We start from the raw sequence: 14707 nt of genomic DNA, 5'->3' as shown, positions 1-14707 counted from the left end.
GGTCAAGCAGTACCTATGGGAGAAAAAGAACTGTCGACGTTTCGGGTGGGTACATTTCATTGGGTCCACATCCACCATGAGTCACTGTGTTTTGTTTCGAAGTGGGTGTGCGTCATTTTAAACAGAGTATGCTGTGTGAGCATATGGTGAAGATACCAAGTACTGTACATTATCTTCATGGTGACTCTAGATGAATGGTCTCAGATCTAAACGTCGACAATTTATTCCCCTCCATAGATGCTGTCTTACCTCGTGAGTTACTCGTGCATTTGCTGGGAGTTTCTCAGAATTTCCAGCATTGTTGATTTTTCAGTGTTTCTATAAATATTCAGTAGTGCCTACGCACCAGTACTCAATTTACAATATGTTGTGCCCATAAGCTCACGGAAGATTCTGATCACTCTGTCAATGAACTGACACTTACATGGCGGGCACAGAACCTGAGCGCACTCCAGCCTCATTACAAGAACAAGACAGATTCTGAACTTGCTGTAAATATTGAACAACGCACACAAGGTACTGGAGGAACTAAGCGGCTGAGAGTATGTTCATGGCGGAGAAAAAACAGTGGATTTTTCGGGCCGAAAACCTATAAAAGAACTGGAAAGACAGCTACTCTCTGGCTCTGCGCATTTCTGCTCCAGTCCAGAGGAAACGTCTCGGTCCACAATATAAAGTGATTCCCCCCTTTGATAAAACATGACATTCTGTGTTAGTCCAGCATTTGTGTGTGTTACTTTTTTCTCGTTATTCACATAACTGCGCAGTCGGCCGTGTACTACGAGGAACATTGTTGCTTCCGAGCCCCCTCGTATAGTGTCCGTTCAATCCTGTTTACTGTGAAATTGAGCCTATTTGCTATGTTGAGCTGGTGAAACCACCAAAACTCATTGTGGGTCCGGAGCCAGGCTCTGTGCTGTGAACATCCTTGATCGTCAAATGGGAATTGCTCCATTTTAAATCTTTTAAAATTCTTGATTGTTTTCTGTAACTTCCTGATTGAATTAAGCACCTGGAGACTTCATAAACTTATCTTATGTTTATACCACAGCTTTAGGTTTGCGAGCTTCCGACTGGCGCAGACAATGATTTTTGCCATTGAGGAAATAAACCAGAATGAGAATCTCCTCCCGGGGATCACACTCGGGTATCAGATCCACGATGACTGTTCATCCCCCACGATCGCCTCGAAAGCAGCGCTCGCTTTGATCAATGGAGAAGAAGAATCAATTGAATACCCTGAATGTACAGGTTCTTCCAACGTCGCGGCAATTGTTGGTTGCAGTCCATCTACAAATTCCATTGTAACTGCAAGAGCAATTGGATCCTTTGGAATCCCGTTGGTAATGTGTCTAAGATTTGGCTGCATTTTAACTATGGCGGTATATCTGCTAATTAGCACCAACGCTAGCACAATTATATATATATATTGTGATTTTACAGTCTATGAAATATACAAGAGAGTCTTCACGCCGCATTCACAGAAATGAACTGCAAGAACATGAACTTCCCGTCTGTTAAAGTGCACTGCAATAGAACACAAAACAAAGAACAGAGAAAGGTACCACCCAGGAACACTCCCTTCAGTCCATGTGCTGTGCCGAAATGATTAAACTATTAGTAAAATGGCGAACAGATCAATCACTTTGATCTTCAAAATGCCCTGTCACTCCTATCTCTGCACATTCAAGCACCCATCCAAAAGCCTTTATAAAAGCTTCTATCGTATATACCTCCTTCACCAATCCAGGAAACGTACTTCAGGTACCGCGTGGCACATCTCCTTTGATCTTTCCCATCCCTCACGTTAATTTCTTGCACTACAATATGCAACCTTTAAAGACTTGGTGAGACTGAAAAAACAGAGACAGTCTCTTCAGTCTATGCTAGGTTTATTTCCATCAAATCTCCCGTCATCTTCCGTCGTTCAGAGGAAACAACATAATTGTGTCCAAATCCTTCTTAAGCTTACGACTTCCAATCCAGGCAGCATCGTGGTAAATCTAGCAGACATCCGTACCAAAGTCCCCACATCCGTCTTCTAATTGAAAGTCCTGAAGCAAAAGCAGAAATCCTAATTTCGCTAACGAGTGCTTTATTACAAGAGTAATAAATAACTTATTTATGGAACATTTTAAATTATGCTTGTAAAGTTTTGCATATTTTTCATGTTGCATATTTTATATTAGTTTTGTAGAATCATAAGATGTTCCACAAAGAAAAACCAGCTATTTATCATTCTCCTAGAGCGTAAAGCCGGACACAGGTACTCATTTATTTATCCCCTTCCCTACACGTTAGTTACTACTCCACCTGCTCCTGTCTCAGTGATAAGAAGGAATATCCAACGTTTTTTAGAACTATTCCCAGTGATCAGTACCAGTCCAAAATTCTCGCCGAACTGGTGAGAACCTTTGGCTGGACTTGGATTGGAACAATTAGAAGTAACACCGATTACGGCAATTTCGGAATGCGAGGATTTATTGAACATGTAGAGAAGTTTGGGATCTGTATTGCCTACTCTAGGTCATTTCACAGGACTGACCCGCCAGAAAAAATCAGTAAAGTTGTTCAAGCGATTAAACAGGCATCTAATAAAGTAGTGGCCTTTGTTGACGGTGGTGATATGCAAATTTTATTGAAAGAGATTTGGCGTCAAAATGTAACCGGCATACAATGGATTGGAACTGAGGCGTGGGTGACAAGAAATTTTCTCCCGCCTGAACATAGAGCAGTTTATCTCACTGGAACAATTGGCCTGGCCACCCGAAGGATAGAAATTGATGATCTCAGAGATTATCTTCATAATGTGCATCCTTCAAACTTTCCTGGTAATATTATGGTGACTGAGTTTTGGGAAACTCTATTCACCTGCTCTTTTACAACAGACAACGGGACAAACACGGGGAACTCTCCACGTCAGGTTCGGCCATGCACCGGGAGTGAGCAGATGGCAGGGATAGAAAATGACTATATTCCGACGATAATGGACGGGAGTTCATACCACGTGTATGCAGCGGTATACTCCATTGCTCACTCACTCCACAATTTGTTTACCTGTGTAGAGGGCGACGGACCCTTTATGAATAATACATGCGCACATATTGCAAATTTCGAGTCATGGCAGGAGACATGTAATTCCTTTGCTAAAGCAACCACGTCATTAAGAAAGAAATCATATTTTGTGTTCCATTTTTATTTGCTGGTATTCAAATACTGACCACTATATTTTAGCAATGAATTTTCTTTGTGGTGGTCCAACATTTGTTCACAGAATATACTTACCAATGTTTTGGAAATCAATCTGTTGAGAAGACAGGGCTGGATGAGCGAATATACAGCGATGCAATTTTTCCCAGTAACACTGCGATTCACGCTTGGATCCTTTGCAGTGGACATTCGTTGAAGTTGGCAAGATAACTGGTTGAATTATCCCTTTCACTGCGTATCAGCCCCCAGTGGATTTTATTCCACTTTATTAGATGGTAGTGATGGGGCAGTATCTAACATAGAGAACAACGAACATGGCAGTACTCCAACGGTTTTGTAACTCTGTCCGCCTCATATGCCTAGAGGAGTACAAGTCTCTTACCTTATATCTACAGACCATAGCTTCTAATTCATTGATTATACCTGGGGATCCACGGCAACTATAGTATTCTTTACACACCAAGCACATTCCCCAGAAAAATGTCCGTCATGTTTCTGACCCGTCTCCCATATCAATGCAGAAAAACAAATTGCCTATGGAAATCACCAAGTCGCGTAAATGGACAGTCGCCTTATCTCCAGCCACAAATGAGGCTTCTCCCGCTGAGGTCCTTAAGCAGTACTTCTTATCATATCAGATGTTTTACTCTCGATCCGAGACTCGGTAATCTCTAATCACATTTATTGTTTATATAGTACTATCATACAGCTCACTTCAATCATTTCCGTTTTCCACAAAGTTGAATGTCAGTATTTATGGGTACCATATCTACATCATGGTTGAAAAATACCATGCATTGCTTCCTTCACCCCCTTCCCCTAGTTGATACACTACCTCCGTACCGTGAATTTCACAGTGAAGTCGGGAGAAACCATATATTTTGACAAAAATGGAGATCCGATTCCAAGATATGAATTTGTGAATTTGCAAAAGAATTTCAAGGGGAGCGTTGACATTGTAAACGTTGGATATTATGACGGCTCTGCATTCCCCAGGACGTGAACTAAAGATTAACGTCAGAGATATCGTGTGGAGTATGACCGGAAATACGGTAAGTTTTTTTTTTAACCATGCATTTGGATTAGATTAGATCATGAAGGCACGCTGTCCTCTTTTATTGTCATTTAGCAATGCATGCACTAAGAAATGATACAATATTTCCACCGGTGTGATATCACAAAACACGGAACAGACCAAGACTGAAAAAAAACTAACAAAACCACATAATTATAACATATGGTAACAACAGTGCAACAATACCATAACTCGATGAAGAAGTCCATGAGCACAGTAAAAGTTCAAAGTCTCTCAAATGCCCCACATCTCACGCAGACGGAGAGAAGGAAGAAAAACTCTCCCTACCATACCCGACCACGGTCCGATTCTGAGTCATCCGAAAACTACGTGCTCTAATCAGCTCTCGGACACAGAGTACTGAGCGCCATCTCTACCCGAACGCTTCGATCTCCTTCTCGGTCGCTAACAGCAGGCAAAGCCGGGGATTTTGAGGCCTTCCCTCCGAAAGATTCCCGAACGCGCAGTAACGACAGCAGCGAACGAGCGTTTCAGAATTTTTTCCAGATGTTCCTCTGTACTTTCACGTCCATGTTCATCAAATCAGAATTGTCCACGGCCCCTATTTAACAGATACGATATCATTTTTCAACGGAGGGCTGCGTAGGCGCGGCGCGCTGCTTCTCTCTCCTCCCGCCTATTTACGTTGGCAAAATGGAAAACAGCTCCACGCCCTGTATATGGCCAACATTGTTTCTATATATTCATGCAATGTAAAAAGTAGCCTCCACAGTGTGTTGAATTTTCTAAAGAGTTTAAATATTTTTTTTTTTTGCATTTTCATTTAAGCAGAGTCTATAGCATTGAGGCAATGTGGCATCCGTTTCATGAACCCTGTACAGATTACATCTGAGGAAATGTTTTCTCCCTTGGGACAAATTAACGTCGATATGTCCGCAGCGCCTGAAAAAGTATTCTTGCGGACCCTACGGTGGCCAGTGCGGCAATTGCAAGTGCTCTAGCAAAACCATCCTTAGCTACAGGTGAGGGCAGTCAGTACTATTCTACTGCTTCAAGAATGCTCCATAATGTATCAAGGAGATTATTGACCAGTAAGCCTGACACCAGTTGTGTGGAAATTATTGGAAAGTATTTTCAGGGACAAAGGATAAATGAGTAGTTAGATAGACATGGGCTGACGAAGGATCGTCAGGAATACCTTCTTGCGTGATAGGTCCTGTCTAGTCAAGAGCAAAGAGTTTTTCGAGGAACTTACCAGGAAGTACATGAAAACAAGGCAGGGGATGTTCACTACATGGACTTAGCAAGGCATTTTATATAGACTCGCACAGGAGGTTGGACAAGAAGAATTAATCAAGACGAGGTAGTAACTTGGGTTAGATATTCACTTTCAGAGAGGAGACAGACAGTGTCAATAAATGATTGCCTCTCTGACTGGAGGCATGTGTCTACTGTAGTGCCGCAGGGACTGGTGCTGAGTCCACTGTTGTTTGTCACCCATATCTATATGATTACGTGGTTAACTGGGTCAGCACATTTGCGAATGGCAACTACGTTGGAGCTGTCGTGGACAGCAAGAAATACTACAAGGGCTTGCAGTGGGATTTGGACGACCTGAAAAATAGGCTGAAAATGTCGGTGGAATTTAATACAGACAAGTGCGAGGTTTTACACTTCAATAGGACCAACCAGAGTAGGTCTTAACCAGTGAACGGTGGAAAAATAACCGTTGGAAATACCGGAGGTCCATAATTCTTTGAAGTTGTATCAGAGCTTTGCAGAGTCGTAAAAAAAGCTGCTGGTACATTAGAACATAGATCATAGAACAGTACAGCACAGTACAGGCCCTTCGGCCCATAATGTTGTGCCGACCCTCAAACCCTGCCTCCCACATAAGCCCCCACCTTAAATTCCTCCATATACCTGTCTAGTAGTCTTTTAAACTTCACTAGTGTATCTGTCTCCAACACTGACTCAGGCAGTGCATTCCATGCACCAACCACTCTCTGAGTAAAAAACTTTCCTCTAATATCACCTTTGAACTTGCCACCCCTTACTTTAAAGCCAAGTCCTCTTGTATTGAGCAGTGGTGCCCTGGGGAAGAGGTGCTGGCTATCCACTCGATCTATTCCTCTTATTATCTTGTACACCTCTGTCATGTCTCCTCTCAGCCACCTTCTCTCCAAAGAGCAAAGTCCTAGCTCCCTTAATCTCTGATCATAATGCATACTCTCTAAACCAGGCAGCATCCTGGTAAATCTCCTCTGTACCCTTTCCAATGCTTCCACATCCTTCCTATAGTGAGGCGACCAGAACTGAGCACAGTACTGCAAGTGTGGCCTAACCAGAGTTTTATACAGCTGCATCATTACATCGCGACTCTTAAACTCTATCCCTCGACTTATGAAAGCTAACACCCCATAAGCTTTCTTAACTACCCTATCCACATGTGAGGTAACTTTCAGGGACCTGTGGACATGTACCCCAGATCCCTCTGCTCCTCCACACTACCAAGTATCCTGGCATTTACTTTGTACTCTGCCTTGGAGTTTGTCCTTCCAAAGTGTACCACCTCACACTTCTCCAGATTGAACTCCATCTGACACTTCTCAACCCACTTCTGCATCCTATCATGTCTCTCTGCAATCTTTGACAATCCTCTACACTATCTTCAACACCACCAACCTTTGTGTCGTCTCCAAACTTGCCAACTGACCCTTCTACCCCTACATCCAGGTCGTTAATAAAAATCACGAAAAGTAGGGGTCCCAGAACAGACCCTTGTGGGACACCACTAGTCACAATCCTTCAATCTGAATGTACTCTCTCCACCACGGCCCTCTGCCTTCGGCAGGCAAGCCAATTCTGAATCCACCTGGCCAAACTTCCCTGGATCCCATGCCTTCTGATTTTCTGAATAAGCCTACCGTGTGGAACCTTGTCAAATGCCTTACTAAAATCCATATACATCATATACACTGCACTACCCTCATCTATATGCCTGGTCACCTCCTCAAACAACTCTATCAGGCTTGTGAGACGCGATCTGCCCTTCACAAAGCCATGCTGACTGTCCCTGATCAGACCATGATTCTCTAAATGCCCAGAGATCCTATCTCTAAGAATCTTTTCCAACAGTTTTCCCATCACAGACGTAAGGCTCACTGGTCTATAATTACCCGGACTATCCCTACCACCTTTTTTGGACAAGGGGACAACATTCGCCTCCCTCCAATCCTCTGGTACCATTTCCGTGGACAACGAGGACATAAAGATCCTAGCCAGAGGCTCAGCAATCTCTTCCCTCGCCTCGTGGAGCAGCCTGGGGAATATTCCGTCAAGCCCCGGGGACTTATCCGTCCTAATGTATTTTAACAACTCCAACACCTCCTCTCCCTTAATATCAACATGCTCCAGAACATCAACCTCACTCATATTGTCCTCACCATCATCAAGTTCCCTCTCATTGGTGACTACCGAAGAGAAGTATTCATTGAGGACCTCGCTCACTTCCACAGCCTCCAAGCACATCTTCCCACCTTTATCTCTAATCGGTCCTACCTTCACTCCTGTCATCCTGTTTTTCTTCACATAATTGAAGAATGATTGGGGTTTTCCTTTACCCTACTCACCAAGGCCTTCTCATGCCCCCTTCTTGCTCTTCACAGCCCTTTCTTAAGCTCCTTTCTTGATTCCCTATATTCCTCAATATACCCATCTGATCCTTGCTTCCTAAACCTCATGTATACTGTCTTCTTCCACCTGACTAGATTTTCCACCTCACTTGTCACCCATGGTTCCTTCACCCTACCATTCTTTATCTTCCTCACCGAGACAAATTTACCCCTAACATTCTGCAAGAGATCTCTAAACATCGACCACATGTCGATAGTACATTTCCCTTCAAAAACATCATCCCAGTTCACACCCGCAAGTTCTAGCCTTATAGCCTCATAATTTGCCCTTCCCCAATCAAAAATTTTCCTGTTTTCTCTGATTCTATCCTTTTCCATGATAATGCTAAAGACCAGGCAGCGGTGGTCACTGTCCCCCAGATGCTCACCCACTGAGAGATCTGTGACCTGACGCGGTTCATTACCTAGTACTAGATCTAGTATGGCATTCCCCCTAATCGGCCTGTCCACATACTGTGACAGGAATCCGTCCTGGACACACTTAACAAACTCTGCCCCATCTAAACCCTTAGAACTAATCAGGTGCCAATCAATATTAGGGAAGTTAAAGTCACCCATGATAACAACCCTGTTATTTTTGCACCTTTCCAAAATCTTCCTCCCAATCTGCTCCTCTGTATGTCTGCTGCTACCAGGGGGCCTATAGAATACCCCCAATAGGGTAACTGCTCCCTTCCTGTTCCTGACTTCCACCCATACTGACTCAAAAGAGGACCTTGCTACATTACCCACCCTTTCTGTAGCTGTAATAGTATCCCTGACCAACTGAAATCCAGGATTATTGAGAATCCATTCCTGCCCTGGTGCCAGCCAAATCTCTGTAATGGCCACTACATCATAATTCCATTTATGTATCCAAGCTCTCAGTTCATCGCCTTTGTTCCTGATGCTTCTTGCATTGAGGTACACACATTTCAACCCTTCTACCTTACTGTCTTTACACCGTTTATTCTGCTTCTCTGTTGGGCTTCATAATTCAAAGTACTGAGTACAGGAGGTGGGACGGTATGTTGAAGTTGTATAAAGTATTGGTGAGGTCTAATTTGGAGAAATGTGTGCAATTTGGGTCACCTATCTACAGGAACTATGTTCATAATTTGGAAAAGTGCAGCGAGAACTTGAAAGAACGTCGCCAAGTCGTGAGGACTTGATTGAGAAGGGAATATGATTATGTCTTTATTCCACGAAACAGAGAATTTTGAGAAGAGATTTGAAGGTATGCAGAATTATGAGGTATTTTGCTAAGGTATTTGCAAGTACAGTACTACCCCTGAGATTGGGTGGGGCTACAATCCAATGTGTTTATGGGGAAAGTAAAAAAGGTTTATGGGAAACATAAGGATACACGTCTTCACTCAGAGGGTCGTCAGTGTTGGCAACGAGCTACCAATACAAGTGGTGTATGCGAGTTCGATTTTAATGCTTAAGAGGAGAATGGACAGGTAAACGGATGATAGGTATATGGTAAGCGATGGGCCCTCTGCAGGTCGATGGGAATAGGCTGTGACTCTGTAACTTAAAACTGCTTTATCTCACTTCTATAGAATACGTATCAGTCTCCCGAATGAATAGATATGGATGAAATTCAGTTAAGATGTTCTCCAACACACATAAAAGTTGCTGGTAAACGCAGCAGGCCAGGCAGCATCTCTAGGAAGAGGTGCAGTCGACGTTTCAGGCAGAGACCCTTCGTCAAGATGCTGCCTGGCCTGCTGCGTTCACCAGCAACTTTTATGTTTGTTGCTTGAATTTCCAGCATCTGCAGAATTCCTGTTGTTTAAGATGTCCTCCGTCTCTTTTAATCCCTCGCATGATTTACCATTCTGATCTTACAGAGGACCAAATATATATATCGGATTTCTCGGATTTTCCTTCAACTTGTTTGCCAGAAGAACCTCATGTCTTACTTTTAGCCATCCGGAAGTTCTTTTTTAACAGTTCTATTGCATTTCTTAGATTACGCAAGCCCCTCGTTTGTTCATTCCAAGCTTACACCTTCTAGTTACCTCGTCCTTTTCCTTACCCAAGAGTTGAATATCGAACACCTACACTCAACCGGTTTTCCAACAATAACCCTTGCATGACCCAGCATCAGACATTAGGACGCCATTCTCAAATTTTGATTGCAGTATTTTCATGCAGGCTTACCAACAATTATCCCAACAACCATCTCATTTTCTCCACTGCAACAAACAAAAAATGTTTGGGGAACTCAGCAGGCCCAGCAGCACCTATTAAAAGATTAAACAGTCGAAATTTTGTACAGAGACCCTTCATCAGGACTAGGAAATCAGCTTTATGTATCGCTTCATCTAGAACGACTGTGTGGGCCCTGTTTAGTCGTAAGTGAGGAGGTACAGGGGCTAGTGTGGTATTGTACCTTTGGAAGGATAAGTACCACGAGCAAGATCTTTTGGGGATCTCGTTGGGGACTGCAGAAATTATGGAGATTTATGTGATGAACGCGGAAGTTAGTGGGCTGGTAGGGAAGGTCAAATAGAGTTAGCAAACGATCCCGAAAGGTCAATAGAACACCCCAGTTCAGGTGCAAACAATCACTTTTATGCAGGTCCCATATTTTGCAGAAGGCGGCAAGGTGCTCCAAGCATCTGAAGCCCCTCCACACTGTCTGAACTCACTAGCACGTGGCACGTGTAGCAATCCTCAGATATAAGAACATAAGAGCCAAAGAAATAGGACCATGAGGAGGCCATCTGGACAGTCGATCCTGATGCACCATTCAGAAAGAACACGGCTGATCTGACCATGGACTCATCACCACCTGCTTGTTTTACCCCATAACCCTTAATCCACCTACTATGCAAATGTCTATCCAACCTTTAGTAAGTATATTTACGGAGGTTGCCTCCACTGCTTCATTGAACAGAGAGTTCCACAAATTCAGCATTCATGAGGAGATAAGGTTCTTCCTCATCTTCGTCCTCCGAAATAATCTTCCGGAAATAGTAGGGGACCGACGGTCTAGTGAGATGGAGGAACTGAGGGAAATGCATGTTAGTAGGGAAGTGGTGTTAGATAAAGTGAAGGGATTGAAGGTAGATAAATCCACCGGGCCAGATGACCTGCATCCCAGAGTGCTTAAGGAAGTAGTACAAGAAATAGTGGATGCATTAGTGATAATTTTTCAAAATTCTTTAGATTCTGGATTAGTTCCTGAGGATTGGATGGTGGCTAATGTAACCCCGCTTTTTAAAAAAAAGAGAGAGAGAGAAACTGGGGAAATATAGACCGGTAAGCCTGATATCGGTGTTGAGGAAAATGCTAGAGTCAGTTATCAAAGATGTGATAACAGCACATTTGGAAAGCGGTGAAATCATCAGACAAAGTCAGCATGGATTTGTGAAAGGAAAATTATGTCTGATGAATCTCACAGAATTTTTTGAGGATGTAACTAGTACTGTGGATAGGGGAGAACCAATGGATGTGGTATATTTGGATTTTCAAAAGGCTTTTGACAAGGTCCCACACAGGAGATTAGTGTGCAAATTTAAAGCACATGGTGTTGGGGGTATGGTAATGATGTGGATAGAGAATTGGTTGGCAGACAGGAAGCAAAGAGTGGGAATAAACGGGAGCTTTTCAGAATGGCAGGCAGTGAATAGTGGGGTACCACAAGGCTCAGTACTGGGACCCCAGTTGTTTACAATATATATTAATGACTTAGACGAGGAAATTAAATGCAGCATCTCCAAGTTTGCGGATGACACGAAGCTGGGCGGTAGTGATAGCTGTGAGGAGGATGCTAAGAGGATGCAGGGTGACATGGATAGGTTAGGCGAGTGGGCAAATTCATGGCAGATGCAATTTAATGTGGATAAATGTGAAGTTATCCACTTTGGTGGCAAGAACAGGAAAACAGATTATTATCTGAATGGTGGCCGATTAGGAAAAGGGGAGGTGCAATGAGACCTGGATGTCATTGTACACCAGTTATTGAAAGTGGGCATGCAGGTACAGCAGGCGGTGAAGAAAGCGAATGTTATGCTGGCATTCATAGCAAGAGGATTCGAGTACAGGAGCAGGGAGCTACTACTGCATTTGTACAAGGCCTTGGTGAGACCACACCTACAGTATTGCGTGCAGTTTTGGTCCCCTAATCTGAGGAAAGACATCCTTGCCATAGAGGGAGTACAAAGAAGGTTCACCAGATTGATTCCTTGGATTGCAGGACTTTCATATGATGAAAGACTGGATCGGCTAGGCTTATACTCTCTGGAATTTAGAAGATTGAGGGGGGATCTTATTGAAACGTATAAAATTCTAAAGGGATTGGACAGGCTCGATTCAGGAAAATTGTTCCCGATGTTGGGGAAGTCCAGGACGAGGGGTCACGGTTTGAGGATAAAGGGGAACCTTTTAGGACCGAGATGAGGAAAAACTTCACACAGAGCGTGGTGAATCTGTGGAATTCTCTGCCACAGGAAACAGTTGAGGCCAGTTCATTGGCTATATTTAAGAGGGAGTTAGATAAGGACCTTGTGGCTAAAGGGATCAGGGGGTACGGAGAGAATGCAAGTACAGGGTTTCGAGTTGGATGATCAGCCACAATCGTACTGAATGGCGGTGCAGGCTCGAAGGGCCGAATAGCCTACTCCTGCACCTATTTTCTATGTTTCTATGTTTACTCCCCCGAATCTTCAGACTACGTTCCCTCGTTCAGGTCATGCCTTGGAGGTCATGTCGTTTAACTTAGTACCTAATTCCCTGAACGTAGGACCTAGCCAACCTTACTCCCGAAATCATTGGTACCGACCTGGACTACGACCTCTGGCTGCTCACCCTCCCACTTAAGAATGGTGAGGACTCAGTTCAAGATGCCCTTGACCTTGGCGCATGGAAGGAAATATACCAAATGGAAGTCTTGCTCTCGACCACATAACATCCTATCTTTTCCCCAAACTAGTGGTTCCACTATCACAACAGTACGTCTCTTGTACCAGCTCCCACCTCCTTACCTGCTGAGACAAACGCACAGATTAAGAGTTGGCTATCCCATTTCCTCGTCCAGTCAGTTATCCACTTACCTGGGTCCAGCACATTGGGTGTACCTACCTTCCCGTATTTCTAATTGATCTGCACATCAGGCTCCCGATTGATGTGGTCTTCCGATATTAACATTTGAATGGAATTAGAAAGTAGTTTACGTTCTCTATTTCTAATACGGTCGCAGTTTCATGGGAGTTAACTGAGCTGGGACTATTTACCTCTCCTTTTTCACTTCCGACGAATAATTCCTAATTTAGGATTGATTCTAAAATTCATCTCCTGTGCCGTGACAGAAAACACTAGTTTCTCCAGTTCTGCCATTTTAGCAACCATCGTGTGCGGCTTCACATCCGTTACCGAGGTTATAGCCCAGCTTTCGCTCAGTTAAACTTTCACTGCACAAAATACTTTTCGTTTACTTTTCAGACTCAATTTCCTGTGTCTTGTTCGCTGCTCCGCATGCTGAATGAGTGTATTTACGCTTCAAATGCATACCAACAGGATGTTTCTGTTGCTTCAGATCCCAAGAGCAATTTGCTCAGAGCCCTGTCTTCCTGGAACAAGAAAAGTCACCCGGAAAGGGCAGCCACTATGTTGTTTTGACTGTGCAGAGTGCGCCGATGGTGAGATCAGCAACGCTACTGGTAAGTGCAGAGATGAAAAGCTACGTCTCTCATTTCCCCAGCTCTATGTTCACAATCGTTTTCATATCAAACGCTTATTTTTCCAGATGCCTCGGATTGCATCAAGTGTCCCTCGGAATACTGGTCCAATCGGGCAAAAACACAATGTGTTCTCAAGAAAGTTGAATTTCTTTCCTTTCGTGAAGTTCTGGGTTTTGTATTAGTCATTCTTGCTCTGATGGGCATGGGTTTTACCTTGGCCATCTCTGTGATTTTCTATCGGTATCAGGAAACTCCAACGGTTAAAGCGAACAATTCCGAACTTAGTTTCCTGCTCTTATTTGCTCTCCTGCTTTGCTTTGTTTTCTCGCTCGCTTTCATTGGAGAACCGACCAGCTGGTCTTGCATGTTGCGCCGCACATCTTTCGGAGTTGTGTTCGTTCTTTGCATTTCCCGCATTCTGGGCAAAACCATCCCTGTCGTGGTTGCCTTTAAAGCATCTCTTGCCAACAGCAGCGTGATGAACTGGTTCGGACCGATGCAGCAACGTCTGGGTGTCTTCAGTCTTCCCTTTTGGCAAGGTTTATTGTGCGTTGTCTGGCTGAGTGTGTCACCGCCCTACCCATTGAAAAACATGAGTCATTACAGAGACATCATTATTCTGGAATGTAACGTGGGCTCATTGATCGCCTTTTACTTAGTGTCGGCCTATATTGCTCTGTTGTCCATTGTGTGTTTAGTGCTTGCATTCCTTGCCCGGAATCTCCCGGACAATTTTAACGACGCCAAGTACATCACTTTCAGCATGCTGATTTTTTGCGCTGTCTGGATAACTTTTATTCCGGTTTATGTGTGCTCTCCGGGCAAATACACCGCGGCTGTAGAAGTGTTCGCTATCTGGGCATCGAGCTTCGGTCTGCTCCTGCGCATTTTTGCACCGAAATGTTACATTATATTACTCAAACCAGAGATTAATACAAAGAAAAATATGATGGATAAAGGGACTTCTGTGTAACTACCAGCGTTCTTTGTGTCATTGTGACATCCGTGTCTGTATTCCTCATTAAATAAACTAAGTTTTAAATATTTTGTTGCGATCGAAGTTCAATTTTATCCAATTTCAATGTTGTATGAAT

At 43.6% G+C, this 14707-nt stretch overlaps 1 protein-coding gene across 1 annotated transcript; it reads left to right on the top strand.

Moving 5' to 3' along the window:
* The first annotated feature begins 1070 nt into the window (after positions 1–1070).
* On the top strand, positions 1071–14586 carry LOC140195842 (extracellular calcium-sensing receptor-like). The gene is given in 6 exon segments (XM_072254480.1): positions 1071–1348; positions 2302–3125; positions 4032–4198; positions 4200–4262; positions 13469–13592; positions 13679–14586. Coding segments are annotated over 6 exon segments (2349 nt in total). The 5' UTR covers positions 1071–1085.
* The last annotated feature ends 121 nt before the right edge of the window (positions 14587–14707 follow it).

This window comes from Mobula birostris, chromosome 4 (genome assembly GCF_030028105.1).
Source record: "Mobula birostris isolate sMobBir1 chromosome 4, sMobBir1.hap1, whole genome shotgun sequence".
In the NCBI taxonomy this organism is placed as follows: domain Eukaryota; kingdom Metazoa; phylum Chordata; class Chondrichthyes; order Myliobatiformes; family Myliobatidae; genus Mobula; species Mobula birostris.
This window is presented reverse-complemented; position numbering and strand designations above follow the sequence as displayed.